The 15,302-nt window shown below is 52.7% G+C and overlaps 5 protein-coding genes across 5 annotated transcripts; 2 read left to right on the top strand and 3 right to left on the bottom strand.

Annotated features, from left to right (window-relative positions):
- The first annotated feature begins 20 nt into the window (after nucleotides 1-20).
- On the top strand, nucleotides 21-3,976 carry kgd1 (alpha-ketoglutarate dehydrogenase KGD1). Its single transcript, XM_040809146.1, has 4 exons — nucleotides 21-551; nucleotides 619-2,669; nucleotides 2,724-3,097; nucleotides 3,148-3,976. The coding sequence occupies exons 1-4, from the start codon at nucleotides 351-353 to the stop codon at nucleotides 3,684-3,686; spliced, it is 3,165 nt and encodes a 1,054-aa protein (XP_040668492.1). The 5' UTR covers nucleotides 21-350; the 3' UTR covers nucleotides 3,687-3,976.
- A 157-nt stretch (nucleotides 3,977-4,133) lies between these two features.
- Nucleotides 4,134-6,547, top strand: ASPVEDRAFT_42230 (putative PHD finger domain protein (Ing1)). The gene is made up of 5 exons (XM_040812537.1): nucleotides 4,134-4,684; nucleotides 4,752-5,443; nucleotides 5,493-5,704; nucleotides 5,751-6,293; nucleotides 6,357-6,547. The coding sequence occupies exons 1-5, from the start codon at nucleotides 4,292-4,294 to the stop codon at nucleotides 6,413-6,415; spliced, it is 1,899 nt and encodes a 632-aa protein (XP_040668491.1). The 5' UTR covers nucleotides 4,134-4,291; the 3' UTR covers nucleotides 6,416-6,547.
- dscB lies at nucleotides 6,478-7,749 on the bottom strand. The gene is made up of 2 exons (XM_040812536.1): nucleotides 7,365-7,749; nucleotides 6,478-7,274 (listed from the first exon to the last, which is right to left on the bottom strand). The coding sequence occupies exons 1-2, from the start codon at nucleotides 7,629-7,631 to the stop codon at nucleotides 6,606-6,608; spliced, it is 936 nt and encodes a 311-aa protein (XP_040668490.1). The 5' UTR covers nucleotides 7,632-7,749; the 3' UTR covers nucleotides 6,478-6,605.
- A 78-nt stretch (nucleotides 7,750-7,827) lies between these two features.
- ASPVEDRAFT_42228 (TFIIH subunit TFB1 family protein) lies at nucleotides 7,828-10,029 on the bottom strand. Its single transcript, XM_040812535.1, has 2 exons — nucleotides 9,741-10,029; nucleotides 7,828-9,663 (listed from the first exon to the last, which is right to left on the bottom strand). The coding sequence occupies exons 1-2, from the start codon at nucleotides 9,880-9,882 to the stop codon at nucleotides 7,886-7,888; spliced, it is 1,920 nt and encodes a 639-aa protein (XP_040668489.1). The 5' UTR covers nucleotides 9,883-10,029; the 3' UTR covers nucleotides 7,828-7,885.
- A 522-nt stretch (nucleotides 10,030-10,551) lies between these two features.
- Nucleotides 10,552-12,697, bottom strand: ASPVEDRAFT_132231 (Leucine Rich Repeat domain protein; the record flags this gene model as incomplete). The annotated part of the gene is made up of 4 exons (XM_040806899.1): nucleotides 10,552-10,953; nucleotides 10,990-11,990; nucleotides 12,054-12,401; nucleotides 12,508-12,697. The coding sequence occupies 4 exons, from the start codon at nucleotides 12,695-12,697 to the stop codon at nucleotides 10,552-10,554; spliced, it is 1,941 nt and encodes a 646-aa protein (XP_040668488.1).
- Nucleotides 12,698-15,302: the final 2,605 nt, after the last annotated feature.

Genomic DNA, 15,302 nt, shown 5'->3' with positions numbered 1-15,302 from the left:
CTGTTCAGTTGTTGTCAGAGAGTGTTCAGCTCTCTCTGATGAGTAACGTTTCTACACAGGTGCTGCGGCAATTTTAGTCGACACCTGTTTTAACTGGTCAAGTTGTCCGTCTCTCCCGTGCTTTTTTCCCTTTATCCGTGCCAAAATATGCCTCATGCGAATGTTACCAACCTGCTGACCTGCGTTTTCAAGTGACTTCATAGATCTCGACTGTCACTATTCTCTATTATATACTGCCCTTTCTCGTTTTCTACACGTTGCATCTTACGCGACTCGACACACGTCATAAAAGTTCCTAGCTTCTTACCCGGTTTGGTGAGAGCTCTTCGAGCACTGAAAAAAATCCCGCAATGTTTCGTTCTACCGCGATGAAGGCGACCGGCGGCAACATGCTGCGCGGCTCTGCCTGCTCTTCATGTAGACGGTCAATGTCTTTCGCTTCTACTGTTAGACGTGCCGACTCGAGCTCAAAATTCAGCTTGGCCACCCGACGACCTCTCGCCCTTGTTGGCAGGAGGTATTATGCCTCCTCCGCTGAGGATTCTGGCGTGGTAAGACTATACCTTTTGTAAATTAGTATTGATACCTGGCTAATTTATATTGTTTCATCGCCCATAGGCCGCCAGCGACTCCTTCCTTCAGGGTAACACCGCGAACTATATCGATGAGATGTACGTCGCATGGAAGAACGACCCTTCCAGCGTCCACATCTCGTGGCAGACGTATTTCCGCAACATGGAGGAGGGCAAGATGCCCATCTCCCAGGCCTTCCAGCCCCCTCCTACCCTTGTCCCTACACCCACTGGTGGCGTTCACCAGCAGATGCCTGGTGCTGGTATCGGCCTCTCCGCCGGTACCGACGTCACGAAACACTTGAAGGTCCAGTTGCTCGTTCGCGCTTACCAGGCTCGCGGTCACCACAAGGCCAAGATTGATCCTCTGGGTATCCGTGGCGAGGCTGAGGCCTTCGGTTACAGCAAACCCAAGGAGCTTGAGCTGGACCACTACGGCTTCACTGAGCGCGATTTGGATGAAGAGTTCGATCTTGGCCCTGGTATCCTGCCCCGTTTCGCCAGCGGAGACCGCAAGAAGATGTCTCTCCGTGAGATCATTGGTGCTTGCGAGAAGATCTACTGTGGCTCATATGGTGTGGAATATATTCACATTCCCGACCGCAAGCCTTGCGACTGGATTCGTGATCGCTTTGAAGTTCCCGAGGCCTACAAGTACTCCGTGGATGACAAGCGCCGCATTCTTGACCGTCTGATCTGGAGTTCCAGCTTCGAGACTTTCCTCGCTACCAAGTTCCCGAATGACAAGCGTTTCGGTCTTGAGGGTTGCGAGACCCTTGTTCCCGGTATGAAGGCTTTGATCGACCGTAGCGTCGACTACGGCATCAAGGACATTGTCATCGGTATGCCTCACCGTGGTCGTCTCAATGTTCTGTCCAATGTTGTCAGGAAGCCCAACGAGTCCATTTTCAGTGAATTCGCCGGTTCGACCGAGCCCTCCGATGAGGGCTCCGGTGATGTCAAGTACCACTTGGGTATGAACTTTGAGCGCCCCACTCCCTCCGGTAAGCGCGTGCAGCTCTCTCTTGTCGCAAACCCGTCCCATCTTGAAGCCGAGGACCCTGTTGTCTTGGGCAAGGCCCGCGCTATCCAGCACTACAACAACGATGAGAAGAACTTCGACACTGCCATGGGCGTTCTGCTCCACGGTGACGCTGCCTTTGCCGCCCAGGGTGTTGTCTACGAAACCATGGGTTTCCACTCCCTGCCCGCATACTCCACTGGCGGAACCATCCACATTGTCGTGAACAACCAAATTGGTTTCACCACTGATCCTCGCTTTGCTCGTTCCACCCCTTACTGCTCGGACATTGCCAAGTCGATTGATGCTCCTGTCTTCCACGTGAACGCCGATGATGTTGAGGCTGTCAACTACGTGTGCCAGGTCGCTGCTGACTGGCGCGCCGAATTCAAGCGTGACGTTGTCATTGACATTGTCTGCTACCGTAAGCAGGGTCACAACGAGACCGACCAGCCCTCTTTCACCCAGCCCCTCATGTACAAGCGTGTTGCCGAGAAGAAGCTCCAGCTCGATATGTACGTCGAGAAGCTCATTTCCGAGGGTACATTCACCAAGGAGGACATTGATGAGCACAAGAAGTGGGTCTGGGGTATGCTCAACGACAGCTTCGACCGAAGCAAGGACTACCAGCCTACCGGCAAGGAATGGCTGACGTCCGCCTGGAACGGTTTCAAGACTCCCAAGGAGCTTGCTACCGAGGTTCTGCCTCACCTTCCCACTGCCGTCGAGCCCTCTATCCTGGAGCAAGTTGCCGACAAGACCAGTGGTGCTGGTGTCCCCGAAGGGTTCACTCTTCACCGCAACCTCAAGCGTATCTTGTCCAACCGTAAGAAGTCTGTTGAGGAGGGCAAGAACATTGACTGGGCTACTGCTGAAGCTCTTGCCTTTGGCTCTCTTGTTAACGAGGGCTACCACGTCCGTGTGTCCGGTCAGGATGTTGAGCGTGGTACCTTCTCTCAGCGTCACGCTGTGCTCCACGACCAGGAGACCGAGTCTACCTACACTCCTCTTCAGCACATCAGCAAGGACCAAGGTAGCTTCGTTATCTCCAACTCGTCTCTCAGTGAGTTCGGAGCGTAAGTTTAGAATATCCCCTTTTTGCGTAAAGAAATATCTAACCTGTTTTATAGTCTTGGCTTCGAATACGGTTACTCCTTGACCTCTCCCAACGCCCTCGTTATGTGGGAAGCTCAGTTCGGTGACTTCGCCAACAACGCTCAATGTATTGTTGACCAGTTCATTGCATCTGGAGAGTCGAAGTGGCTGCAGCGCTCTGGTCTGATCCTGTCTCTTCCTCACGGTTACGACGGTCAGGGTCCCGAGCACTCCTCTGGCCGTATGGAGCGTTACCTCCAACTCTGTAACGAGGAGCCCCGCGTCTACCCCTCTCAGGACAAGCTCGACCGCCAGCACCAGGACTGCAACATGCAGATCGTCTACATGACCAACCCTGCCAACCTGTTCCACATGCTGCGTCGCCAGATCCACCGTCAATTCCGCAAGCGTATGTTTTTCTTCGCTTTTCATTAATATATCTAGCTAACTGGTTCCTAGCTCTCGTTATCTTCTTCTCCAAGTCTCTTCTCCGTCATCCTATCGCTCGTTCCTCTTTGGATGAGTTCACTGGTGACTCTCACTTCCAATGGATCATTCCTGACCCTGCCCACGGAACTGCTATCGATGAGCCTGAGAAGATTGAGCGTGTTATTGTCTGCTCTGGTCAGGTGTATGCTGCCCTTACGAAACACCGTGAGGCCAACAACATCCGTAACACTGCCATCACCCGTGTTGAACAGCTGCACCCCTTCCCTTGGGCCCAACTGAAGGAGAACCTCGACAGCTACCCCAACGCCCGCAACGTCGTCTGGGCTCAGGAGGAACCCCTCAACGCCGGTTCATGGAGCTACGTCCAACCCCGTATTGAGACCCTGCTGAACGCTACTGAGCACCACAACCGCCGCCACGTTTTGTACGCCGGTCGCCCACCAAGTGCCTCCGTGGCCAGCGGTCTGAAGTCTGTTCACTTGAAGGAGGAGCAAGAATTCCTCGAAGATGCCTTCTCCGTCCACCAGGAGCGCCTGAAGGGCGAGTAGATTCTCGCAATAGAGGTGTTTATGTTTTCATTCTAGGTGATTTATTTCAGAAAGGAGCGGGCTCAGCGTCTACTCATTTTGGTTTCTATTGTATGACTGATTTCCTTTGTCCGTGGCTTTCCGTTTGTTTTGCATCTGTCCTGGTTGCGCTGGGCATTGGTATCTGGGGTTGACCCTGATAATTATATCCTGGGCTGGCCTGTATACCTAGAATGTGTCTTTTTGCGCATATGTAAAATAAGTACACGTTTGGTATAATATCAATTCTATCTCGTTCTATCTACCTAGCTGTCAAATTGTTGCTCAACATATTTTTAAAAATTCACTGGACGTAGACGTCATAGCTCAGTGAATTCCGAATATCCGCTGAGTCAGCTTTCTGCCTGTTTATTCAGGCGTTAATCAGGCCTGGTGCCTTTGTCCGTAATCAATCTTTCTCCGCACTGCCCGTCGTCTCGTTTCTGCTTTTGTTTCCAACCTCGTCGCCAGCCCGTCTTTTGCTCTCATTGGCGAATGTTTGCTGCGGATTTGCTAGTCGTTTACTATTGCAACCTGCTTGTCATACACTGATTGATAGAACCCTCGCATCCCGTCTCTTCGAGAGAATGTCGGCCGTCGCTCCGTCGGCCCTCAGCGCTCAGGGTCACAGTGCCCGTCAGTCAGCGCGCCAGACGAGAACGAACCCCTCGCGCACATCCAAGACTCTTGGACGCTCATCCTTTGCCTACGGACATGGGTCAATGGTAGACCCCTCATCGTCGCCTGTGCCCCATGGATTCTATCCTGCCCTCACCCATTTCACGGACGCCATAACCGCCCTCCCACGGGAATTCCGACGTCACAACTCGTTGCTCAAGGAGGTTGACGCTAAGGCGTGGGCGCTTGAAGATAATCTACTACAGCTTCTGAATGCTTCGTCTGAGTCGCCGGCGGCTCCTTATCCGGCTAACCCTGCGCCTGTTATCGGCGGCGTTGTCCGAGATGACCTCCTGCCCACGGTAAGTCAGGGTCAAGTCTAGCGCAAATGCCCAATTACATGCGTACTGATTATTTGGATGCTTTTAGGATGCTTCACGCGAATCCGAATCTCCTGAAAGCAAGAATCGCCGCGTCCTTTTCGATCATGTCCGACATACTCTCTCCGACCTCATGATGACGGCTGATGAAAAAAACCATGTGATCTCTAACGCAAACGATGAACTCGACCGCCAAATAATGCGATTAGATTCTATATTCCCATTCATTGCGGGTGAGATTAGTGATGAGGCTCGTCTGGGAAGTCTCAGTCACTGGGCTTACTCGAATCGGAATGCCCCCAAGACCACCTCCAACGAGCGTCCTCGACGAGAGGTTGCATCGAATAAGGATCTTGTACATGCTCTTCAGGAGGCTGAAGCTGCATCTCGCAGTGAGGCAAGACGTGAGGCAGTGTTAGCGCGCAGACAACGTCGGGCGCATGCGGACTCGGACATGGATGACGTTCGTGCTGCTGGGTCTCGGAAGGGACAGAGCAGCAAGAGCCGTCTCGCCGGGGGTGACCACACCTCTTCGGGGCATAACCAATCTGGTGCAACTGGCTCATCGGGCCAGCCCAAACGCCGCAAGGTAGAACGGCCTGTTGCTGTAGAGGCTGGCGCGGCTATGGAACGGTCTGCTAGCGGCGCCGGGGCCTCTGGGCGGGCGGTATCGAAAGATGCTGCCGATGCGACCAAAAAGCGCTCACGCGCACCAAATGCTAATGCAACTTCTCGCAAAAGGTTCGTCTGCTTTGTTTTATTCTAGTATGGCTTGACTAATTGTCCATAGAAACAACACTGGGGCCACCGCGGCCGACTCTCCTCTTATTCCTCCGTCTCCGCTGATCGGGACTGCGGCTGCTGCGACTATTCCACGCAGCGCAGCTAGCCCTGGACCTGGCTCGTCGCGACCACAGTCCTCCAGAGCACAGCAAAATTCAACGCAGCCAAACTCTCGACAAAGACCGTCATCTTCTGCATCTAACCGTATTCCTAACTCCGGTATGGTTTCTGTCTATACTATCGCAAGCATTGCTAATGTTGTTAGGTAAAACTTCCGAACCCAAACTACCATCGAAGGAGGCACCCTCTAGGACAGAAATGGTTCCTCTTCCAGATACCCTCCGCCATATGCCCGAACCCACCGATATGTCCAAGTCTTCAGCACCACCCGGAAACCAACGAGAGGATATGGACACCAAACCTGCCGAGTCAATCGAGTCCGCAGAAATCTCAGCACCCACCTCAAACAATGCTGCTAAAGGAAGGACTTCCAAAACCGCAACTCCGGTACTTGCTTCCGCAGAGCCGGTACAGCCGCGCACGCGACCAACGCGAAGTACAGACCCGACGCCGAAACGTACTCACAAGAAGAATGGCAGCACCGCGACTGTGGCGCCACCGCCGCCAGTATCGGATCCCGAGGAATCACTTCACGAAGGCGATGACGAGGACGAAGAAGGCGAGCCGCGATACTGCTACTGTAACGAGATAAGTTTCGGCGAGATGGTTGCGTGTGACAATGACGCTTGTCCCCGCGAATGGTTCCATCTATCCTGTGTTGGACTTACAAAGCCTCCTGGACGAAATGGTGATTTTTCCCTATCTAGAAAGCAAGAGCTCCCTCTATTTCTCATCTGCTAACGATTGACAGTTAAATGGTACTGTAACGAGTGCAAGGAAAATATGCGGCGAAGTCGCAATGGGCGGTAGATAGCCCACGAAGCAGTGTCTCCGTCTGGTTTAGACATAAACTATTATTTCGACAATATAGACATAGCGATTATTGGAAGCTGACTAAATGTTCAATCTTAATAACATTCTTTCAATATAATCTAAGTTGCCTACCAAAACAAGATGTGGTATATGCAGTAACATAAAGTAGATAGGCAAGGACACACAATCACCCCCTCCCAGCTCTCAGCCTACTAGATCCAGCCCCAGACCCCGAAGCATCCGGATTCGAGTTCGAACTCCCACTCGCCGCAGCCGCAGCCTCACTCTCCAACCTTCTCCTCAACCCCTCAAACCTAGCCTCCTGGCCACCTCCATTCCCACCACCGCTCCGTGCAGAGAACGTCGCACCTTCCTCCCCAACAGCCCACGCCGGAACCCTCCAGCCCGAACTCCCACTCCCAGCAACACAAGGGAGAACGTCCGCGCGCCAGGCCACGCCAACAATCCACCCTAGCGCTGATGGCAGAAGCATGTACGGGAACTGTGAGAGCGCAAGCTGCGCCGCTATTAAGTACGTAGTTGACTTATCTGTTAAAGAGATTGAGAGAGTCTTTTGCGGGGATTCGGTAGCGTCGCTTGGTTGTGATGCGGGTGTTGTAGTTGTTGGGGTTGAAGCTGTAGGTGTAGATGGGGATGGGGGTGACGATGAAGTCGAAATGGTATACCTATACGTCGAGGGTATAGAGGCGTGATACTGCGCAAGCAGCGCGAAAACTGTGCCGGTTGGGCCCGAGGGGAGGTAGTTTATTTTCCCGAAGGTGAGCGGTCTCACGACGAGGGTTAGGAGGAGGGGTGCGAGGAGTGTCGTGTAGGGAAGTGTGCTGAGGATGAATGTCTATAAAGAGAGAGAGGTGCAGATTAGCAGCATTTCTCCATAATTTTCCCAACTGGTTTAATTGTTGCATATAAAAGGAGAGGAACATACAGCAACTTTCCGACTCCCCCATCCGCGCTCAACAACTCGAACATGGTAAACCAGCAGTGCAGCGAAAAGTGCCTCCGTGGAATTCGCGAACCCAGCGACCTGCCAAATCAGGCAGCGCCAGAACTGGCCGTAGGGGAAGAGGTGCGGGGAGACATGGATGGCGGGGAGGTGTTTAATGTCGAAGATGGAGAGGGCGATGGAGGCGGCGATTGTGTAGATTAGGAGCGCTTTTGTGAGGGGTGTATTTGATAAACCGCTTGTTTGCATGCTGATGGCATTCGAGCTAGGCTTCTCCTGAGGATTTAGTGTGGGATATTTTCCGTTTCGTGGTGTTTGCGACGTTGATGTTAAGGTTTAAGACACGTTGGCAGTTGCGGAGTTGGATGAGGGCGGTCATTTCACTAAAGAAGATGGGGGGTTGATCCGGAGAGCCTCGGCATGCCGAATACATCCGCGTTTATTGCACCCGATAAATAGCAGTATGTTCTGGAATATTATTGAAATTGCATTTTGGTACGTAATTACGTATTACTCGAATCTATATTCTTGGTCTCCTCAGCCAAGGCTTCCTTATACCGCGTCAAGCCCGTTTCCAATGCCCGGATCGTCGGCCCTAATAAGCGCCTCACTGCTTGTTCTCCGCCTGGGATACTCTCTAGGTTAATCCGTAGCCTTTTGCCTGTCGCCTGCAGCACCTCGCGAGCATGCCGCTTCACCTTATCCACCTCCACCTGGCGCTCTGCCTCTGCATCCGTCGCAACGGCGTTGATCCGTTCAAGGGCGCGGTTGAGTGACTCCACCAGCGATGATACCTCACCTGCACGGTCTGGATTTCCCGATAGAAATGCTTGCCAGAATTGATGGAGGAATTCCGTGGTAGTTGCGTGTGTGAGTGTTAGACGATCGTACAGAGCAGATGTCAATCCGTATGTGTCTGAGTTCGCCGAAATCTGGGACTGGGCACGTCGATCCTTGATCACGTCGAGAATCTGTGTAGATGCGAGATACCGCTGGTGCCGTGAGCCAGATTGTGAATCCTCATCGTCTTCACCCTCATCAGGGTCGACCAATTTGCCCAAGGGTGCTGCCCCATCGTTGCGGAAATTCCGTTCGATAGCGGTGCGCAAGTCCTGTAATATCTGCTCTGGATCTTGTTGTGCAAGAAGACGGTTGCGTTCATCCTCAGCGAATTTGGCCGCTGAAAAGAACCGGCTTTGGTCCCGTATGTTCAGTGGAACGCGATTTGCCTGCTCGTCGCCGCGCAAATCACGCAGTTGTAGTTCATCGTATGTTCCGTCATCCATGGTTCCCACGGGTGCTGAGGGTGCTCGATCGGCAGGCGCGACATTTGCCATGATTTTCTCACTCAGGTTGTTCAGTGTGCGAATAATGGGTACTTTCTCTACAGCCGACGGTCTCATGTCGATATCTGGTCGATTTCCCCGACGCTGACTGTTGTTCCCTTCGTTTCCTTCCAAATCAAGGAAATGCGGCACTTGGACCTCACGCGGGAGATTTCCGGACTCATCTGCCTTCAGATACTTATCCAGAACAGCATCCGTCGCATCAGCTTCCGAGATACGTTCTCCACGCAGCTTCTTAAATAGCCGACTCTGGAAAAACCGCGACCAGAACTGCGACTCACTCAGTTTCGGCACATTCTCATCATACACCCGTTTCACGAGTGGATGCTGGCCGAAAATCAATTGGATTTGCTCCTTGCTGATATTCAGCTTCGTCACATTATCTTCCGTCCGTGGCTTCAGCGTCGACAGCACGTTATAAGAACCCCTACTCTGGGACCGCTCAATAGCATGTGCCCGTAGGAGGTGCAGTCGCGTAGACCAGAACTGCGACATGAACTGGCTCGCCGACAATGTCTCCGGTTTGGTATGCAGCGACTCCATAAACATCTTTTGTAAGTTCGCGTCTACCTTCAGCAGAGACTGCTGTAGTTCCACATCTGACCTAAGTCGCTTATCATCATCCCACCAGTGCTTCCCTGTGCCTGGTGATGATACCGCGCTTGCCATCGCCATGGCCGCTGACATCGCTCCTGCTCCTCCTCCTCCTTCACCTGTCGAAGCGGCTGGAGTCGCTGCCGGAGTCGCCGCAGTAGACTTTGTTACTTGGATCGCCGCACTAAGAGCATCTTTAATAGCATCCGCTTCTGCTCGCGCCGTCGCGCCCGCGGTAAACGAAAAGATGTATTGTTCAGGGTTTGGGGAGGCGCCGTTCGGGGGGAGGACAAAAATCTTCAGCATAACTTTCGGGCTGCTAGCGGGTGTCTGCTGTAAATCTGCATTTGTTAGACCTTCGTTTCTCCGACGATCCGCTTGCATAATAAAAAAAACACTCAAGGCAAACACAACGCACTAGTGATTTGAGACACAGAGAGCGTGATCGACCCGGATGCGCCGCTCGCCGCCGGAATCCAAGACACCGACTGGCGGTCGGACGACATCGTCAGGGTGCCATCTTTCTTCTTGTACGCTGCCGACCCGCTCGGAGGTGCCATCGTGGTCGAACTCGACAGCGTCCACTGTCCTGGGCGGCGGAGAGCGATCCACCCATCGGGAGGGAAGAAAACCCCAGTGGACGAGCTGGGTGAGGGGTGCAGAAGGTCAAATGCCTTCGGGATTAGAGGTGCGCCTGGATGATGCCGAGTAAGTGAAAATGAAGTTTGGAAGTCTGGGACTGGAGCTGCTGAAATACGGTGGCACGTGATTGGGCCAGACTTTGGAAGAGCCTCAACAACTCATCGGGTCACACTCAGAACTACATACTAAGTATTACAATAACTTTAAATGGACAAGGCTTTATTTTGCGTTTAGATAAATTCAAGAATAATTCTCTAGCAGTTTCCATAATCATATCAAACTCATATCAAAGTGAAAATAGTGAAAATCAATAGAGGTATCCGTACGCCGAGAATATAACAAACGAATATTTGATTCCGCTATGCAGCCAAAACAAAGCCCACGCTCAATCATAAAAATGAAAAGAGAGCCGCTCACTTTTGTGCTCCGGAAACTGAAATTGGAGGAGAGAATCCCACCCAGAACTAAACACGAACGCCAAAAAGATAAGTAGGACATGCAAGAAAAGTAATAATCAGGGTATATAACCTCAAAACGAATCTTTCCCCATCAAAATCAATAATGTTTTTGTTTTTTGCGGGCAAACTTCATCTCTTGAACATGTAGTGTCCATAGAGGCCCCCAACGTCGCCAACAGCAACGGGGATTTTCCTCATTCCCCACCACCGAGCTCCCATCTTCCAAGAACGAGAGCCATCATCGATCGGAGTGTCAGGCATCGAGGCAGGGTCACGGACATACCATCCGCGACGGCCTAATTCACGGACTGTCCAGTCGGGAGAGCTCTTGGTATTCTTTGGTTTCTCGCGCAGTGGCGTTATGAGTTTGTCGTTGAACTCAATCACTTGAAGAGGGTAGCTTTGCTTCGCAAGCAACAGGCAAGTATTAGTGTTGAAAACCGTGCCCACCGTCATGCGAGGCACCTTGGTAAGGTCAAGGTAGCAAAGGGTAGATGGCTCCCAGGGTGCCACTTTCGAGCCTGATGTGGTCTCGGTCTCGGTCTCGGTCTCGGTCTCGGTTTCGACTTTGGGTTGAGGAGGCGCAAAAAAGCGGCTGAGATCCTGGGCTGACAGATCTGCCGAGCTGAGGCCCAGCTCCTCCAAGTGCTTGGTCAAGGGAATCAAAGCCTCAGTGTGGTCTGAGGTGATTCTAGCACCCCCAAGGTTGAGCGAACGAAGCGAGGTCGGGAGCTTGGGAAGCAGCTTCCGTACGTCGTCTTCCTCCAGGAGCCGGTATCGGGAAGCGTCCGTCATGACGTTAAGGAATACCAAGGAGTCCTTCACAGCTGGGTGCGTTGTCAAAAATTCCACCACTCGCGGTCCTCCTAGTCGAATGCACCGCGAAAGACTCAGATGAGTGATCCGGGCAGTCTCTGGGATTGCGAATAATGCATCCTCGCTGACCTGGGTGTGGGTGAGATCGAGATGGGTCAGATTAACCAGCTTAGGGAACAAAATTTCGTAGGACGAAGAAGGAATGCCGCTGCATTCGTGGAAGGAAATTCGCCGTAAATTCGGCAGGGTCAGCGGAAGGCCACGTCCAGCGTGCAAAGACTGGTGGAAGATAGCCGAGAAGGCCGACGAGGAGCTACCACAAAAATCAAGACCAGTCAAATTGGGAAGCCCAGTGAACAGCTTGGTCAGAACTTCCACGCTGATATCGCCTTCGAGGTGCTCCTGGAGCAAGCATTCCTTTAGGTTTGGAAGCAGCTCTAGGAATTTGAGGAGCGTCGTGGACGTCAAGTTTTGGATCTCAGAGTTCATCTGCTTGGTGCGGCCAAGACCAACGGAGGTAAAGTGAGAAAAGTCGAGGCGGCGAACTAGGGTTCCCAAGGCCGGGTACTGTGACATGTGGTTGAGGGCTTTGGAGAAGATAATGGAGTGTGGGAACGTCATGTTCCTGTACAGCACACTTAGGGTTGCCGCATGCAAGGTCCTCGAAGTGAGCAGGCACGAAATCAAGTCGACATTTCGTGGTGTATAGCCGTTTGGAGGGACGTCCAAAGCAAGGTGTGATATTATTTGGTCTAGAACCTAGTCAGAACGACGATCAAAGTCGGGGGGGGAAACTTGATACGGGTGTGTCTTACCAAGAATCTCCGGGGGCAATTTCTCCAGCACAGATGTTCCCGGCTCTGGCCCGGGCTCTGACCCGGGTTCTGGCTTCTGCTCTTTCACCTCCGGTGTCTTGGTAGTCGGAGTAGCGATGGTTGGAGTCTCTTCCCAGGCCCAGCCGCGGGCAGTCATGTTCCCAAGGCCCCGGAGGTCACTGTAGCTCCTGCTGAGGCTCTTTCCACCCAAACGAATCTGTTTCCAGCCCAAGAATCCTCCGCAGGGGCAGCAGAACTCCGGGCCATGTTGCATGTCGTGGTTGTCCAGCTTGGGAGGCTCTCTGGCAGAATGTTCAACGTGAGTGTCCACGAAGGATTGCGCAATTCCTATGAGCCAATGTTAGAGATTCAAGTCAAGGTAACGGGTATTGACCTACACCTGGCATTGTGTCGAAGCGAACCCAAGCAGGTCAAGGCGGAGGGGAAATCGTACCGTCAATATCTTCTTTGATTGAGCCGAACGACTCGCGACGGCTGCTATTTTTTGATCGATTAGGCGAGGAGCATGAGGAGTTGCGGGAAGAGTTGCGCGATTCAGTAGTGGGAGAGGCGTTCCTCGGAGGGCCAGTCGAGAAAGAGGCCTTGCGGATTGCGATGGACGGAGAGGTGGTAGCGGCAGACATGGTGGAGAGTCGCTGGAGCCCTGGGCTCTATATAGGCGAATGCTCCCCCTCTCTCAAAAAGGCAGGTCAAAGGTGAGGCACCACAAAGAAAAAAAAGCAAAATTGTGAATAATGGAGCCTTCAGCACAGGGGTTGAAAAAGCTTTTCTTTCCCCAGATTCCCACCGAAGAATTTGAAGGTTGCAGCGACGAGAGTGGCCAAGGCAGCGCCGCGTGAGGAGACCAGCAAAAGCTGTTAGTCACAGAATTAGAGCACTGGAACAAGGTCTCGCTCCGAGTGGGCGGCGCTATTGGAAGGGATGGACCCGCGTAACCGAAGAGGGACAAACAAGCTGACGGGGAAGCAGGTCGGAGATTCGAAAATATGGCCAGCGAGCAGCAGTACTGGCAGGGCGGGAGCGGACGCGAGGGGGGTGTGCGGACGGTGAAGTGGGAGGGCTGGGCTCCGAGAGTTATGGTGGTGAGGTTTCTATGAAGTAAGTGAAATGCTGGTGGTGGACCAGAACAAGACGAGGGCCCGAAAGTAACTTGTCAGAGATTCCCTCAGAGCCGTGGAATGGATGCGACAGATTATTTATTAGAGATCGAGCTGTTACAGCTGCAGGGATCAGATGGCAACTTTCTTTACGGAGGCGAAAAACTGAAGAAAGAGAAAGAGCACGGATGAATGAATGCGGCGAACAGAAAGACTGTCGAGCCTGGTGGCACTGTTTACTCTCTGACTCAAGCAGCGCCCGGCCTCGAGAGCCGTGGATGCCATATACTTCGATGCTAATTGTCCGACTTGTCCAACATGGCACCGCAGCACCTTCTGGAGTAGTTCCTTATTCAAGCATCAAGACTAGCGCCTTTATTCGCAACGGTGATTTGACCCCCGGTCGGCAAGGCGATTCTTTGCTTATTCCGGTACTGTTCTAATTTGATCTCTCTCGACTGACCACGCTCATTCGCTGGATGCCGTCGAATTTCCCCAACTCTCCTCAGTCAGATGATGGATGGCACTGGACAACAAGTCGGCCTGGTCAAGTGCACACCTGCTGGTGATGCTGAGGATCGCCCGCCTGCATTCTATGACATAATGGAAAACCACTTCCGCAGTCCCCGTGACTGTCACCGACTGGAAAGCTGTCAGAGTACCTTCCTTGGCGGTACACTCCGATACAACCCTGTACTGAAACTTTGGCTTCGTGGAACAGGATTCCTGTTGCTGCTCGAGAGTCAATTCTCGCTGGGGGTTGCGCGACACTTAGGAGCATGATCTCTGCCATATTCAACCTTTATATCGCTTCTTCTCCGCGGTTTTCCCCCATCTCGCCTCTCGATCCCGCCGTTCATCAATACGGACTAAGTACCGGCAGGAACCAGAGGCGAATTCCTTAGCTAACAGTTACTACTTTCCGGCCCGCCATTTGAGCTGGGCGGGGTCCCGTGACCTTGCGGAGGAAGGAGGTGAGTGGTCCGAGTCTCACTGCTCGTCATCGTCCGCCGTCCTCCTCTGCACGGTTCCAGCTTCGGATTCGTCTCGTCCACCTTCCCCGGGGTGCATGATCGGCGGCCCTGTCGCTTTTCTCCAGCGCACATGGAGCTGCTTCCCTGTCTGACTGGGTCCAGATCTTCCAGAACCCCCAGCTCCCGCTCAAATCCCACTCGGGAGTCGGGACGGCCACCGAAGGTCCTCTTTCGATTCGACGTCACAGGGGGTGCTTCGATGCATTTTCCGTGGAAAACTCCTGCAGTCTATATTAAATGGTTGGAGACATGCGGCCAACGCACCAGCTATGTGCCAAGGCAAATCATTATCCCAGGTTCTTGGTTCTGCGCATCTCACCACTTGGTCTCCTCGCTATGGAGCGTCGGCCGAAACACTATTAACAATCACAGACAGACTATTAACTAACCTTGGTCTCAAATCATATCCCGTTTAATTAATATCGGCCACAGAGACGCCATCGTGGTCTCGGCTCATTGGCCTGGGCATGAGTCTTTGTTTGTCAACGCAACCCCCATCTCGAGGTAGCAGGACAACCCACGCCATCCGTGTCAGAAGTGGCCCAATTCATCACGCCATATTGATCTTTCATAAGACAAGGATTATGTCTTCTACACTTCAAGTCGACCAAGTGAGGAGTCTCCTCGCTTGCCATTGCTCCCCCTCACATAGTTCACCCCCGGGAATATCGGAAATGCTTGATCCGGGAATGAGACCTTACATAGCCGCGCATGAACTCACCTTGAGGTCCTCATTAGGTTATTCCCCAAGACTGCCGATCCCCGCATCTCCTTTTACTCGGTTCTGCGTTGGCGAAGGAAGGAGTTGCTTTGCTAACTAGATCCACTGCATTTCAACCCAAGCGCCGTGTGGGTTGCCCAATGATTGGAGTCCGAATATTTTGGCAAGTCTCAGCTGTGTCTTGGCATCTACCACCTGATGAACGACAACATTCCAAACTTTGCCCGAGCCCCTGAGGTATGTCGAATTCCTTGCTTGAAAAAGCCAAGAACAAACTACGCGGATGCCAAGGCGGCCCTTGAGTATCCCTTCTCAATAGACCGTCCAGATGAAGATGGACTACCGAGGTTCCAAGGCTCGATTCTGGGGTATGTAA

The sequence above is a fragment of the Aspergillus versicolor genome, assembly GCF_001890125.1.
Source record: "Aspergillus versicolor CBS 583.65 unplaced genomic scaffold ASPVEscaffold_5, whole genome shotgun sequence".
Taxonomy (NCBI): Eukaryota; Fungi; Ascomycota; class Eurotiomycetes; order Eurotiales; family Aspergillaceae; genus Aspergillus; species Aspergillus versicolor.
This window is presented reverse-complemented; position numbering and strand designations above follow the sequence as displayed.

Excerpts from the sequence above, each read along its gene's own strand:
- kgd1 (XM_040809146.1), top strand. The coding sequence starts at position 351 with ATGTTTCGTTCTACCGCGATGAAGGCGACCGGCGGCAACATGCTGCGC. Across the intron at positions 552-618 it reads CCGCTGAGGATTCTGGCGTG|GCCGCCAGCGACTCCTTCCT; the intron begins GTAAGACTATAC and ends CATCGCCCATAG. Across the intron at positions 2,670-2,723 it reads TCTCTCAGTGAGTTCGGAGC|TCTTGGCTTCGAATACGGTT; the intron begins GTAAGTTTAGAA and ends CCTGTTTTATAG.
- ASPVEDRAFT_42230 (XM_040812537.1), top strand. The coding sequence starts at position 4,292 with ATGTCGGCCGTCGCTCCGTCGGCCCTCAGCGCTCAGGGTCACAGTGCC. Across the intron at positions 4,685-4,751 it reads GAGATGACCTCCTGCCCACG|GATGCTTCACGCGAATCCGA; the intron begins GTAAGTCAGGGT and ends GGATGCTTTTAG. Across the intron at positions 5,705-5,750 it reads TAACCGTATTCCTAACTCCG|GTAAAACTTCCGAACCCAAA; the intron begins GTATGGTTTCTG and ends TAATGTTGTTAG.
- dscB (XM_040812536.1), bottom strand. The coding sequence starts at position 7,631 with ATGCAAACAAGCGGTTTATCAAATACACCCCTCACAAAAGCGCTCCTA. Across the intron at positions 7,275-7,364 it reads GGGGGAGTCGGAAAGTTGCT|ACATTCATCCTCAGCACACT; the intron begins GTATGTTCCTCT and ends CTCTCTTTATAG.
- ASPVEDRAFT_42228 (XM_040812535.1), bottom strand. The coding sequence starts at position 9,882 with ATGGCACCTCCGAGCGGGTCGGCAGCGTACAAGAAGAAAGATGGCACC. Across the intron at positions 9,664-9,740 it reads CTCTGTGTCTCAAATCACTA|ATTTACAGCAGACACCCGCT; the intron begins GTGCGTTGTGTT and ends TAACAAATGCAG.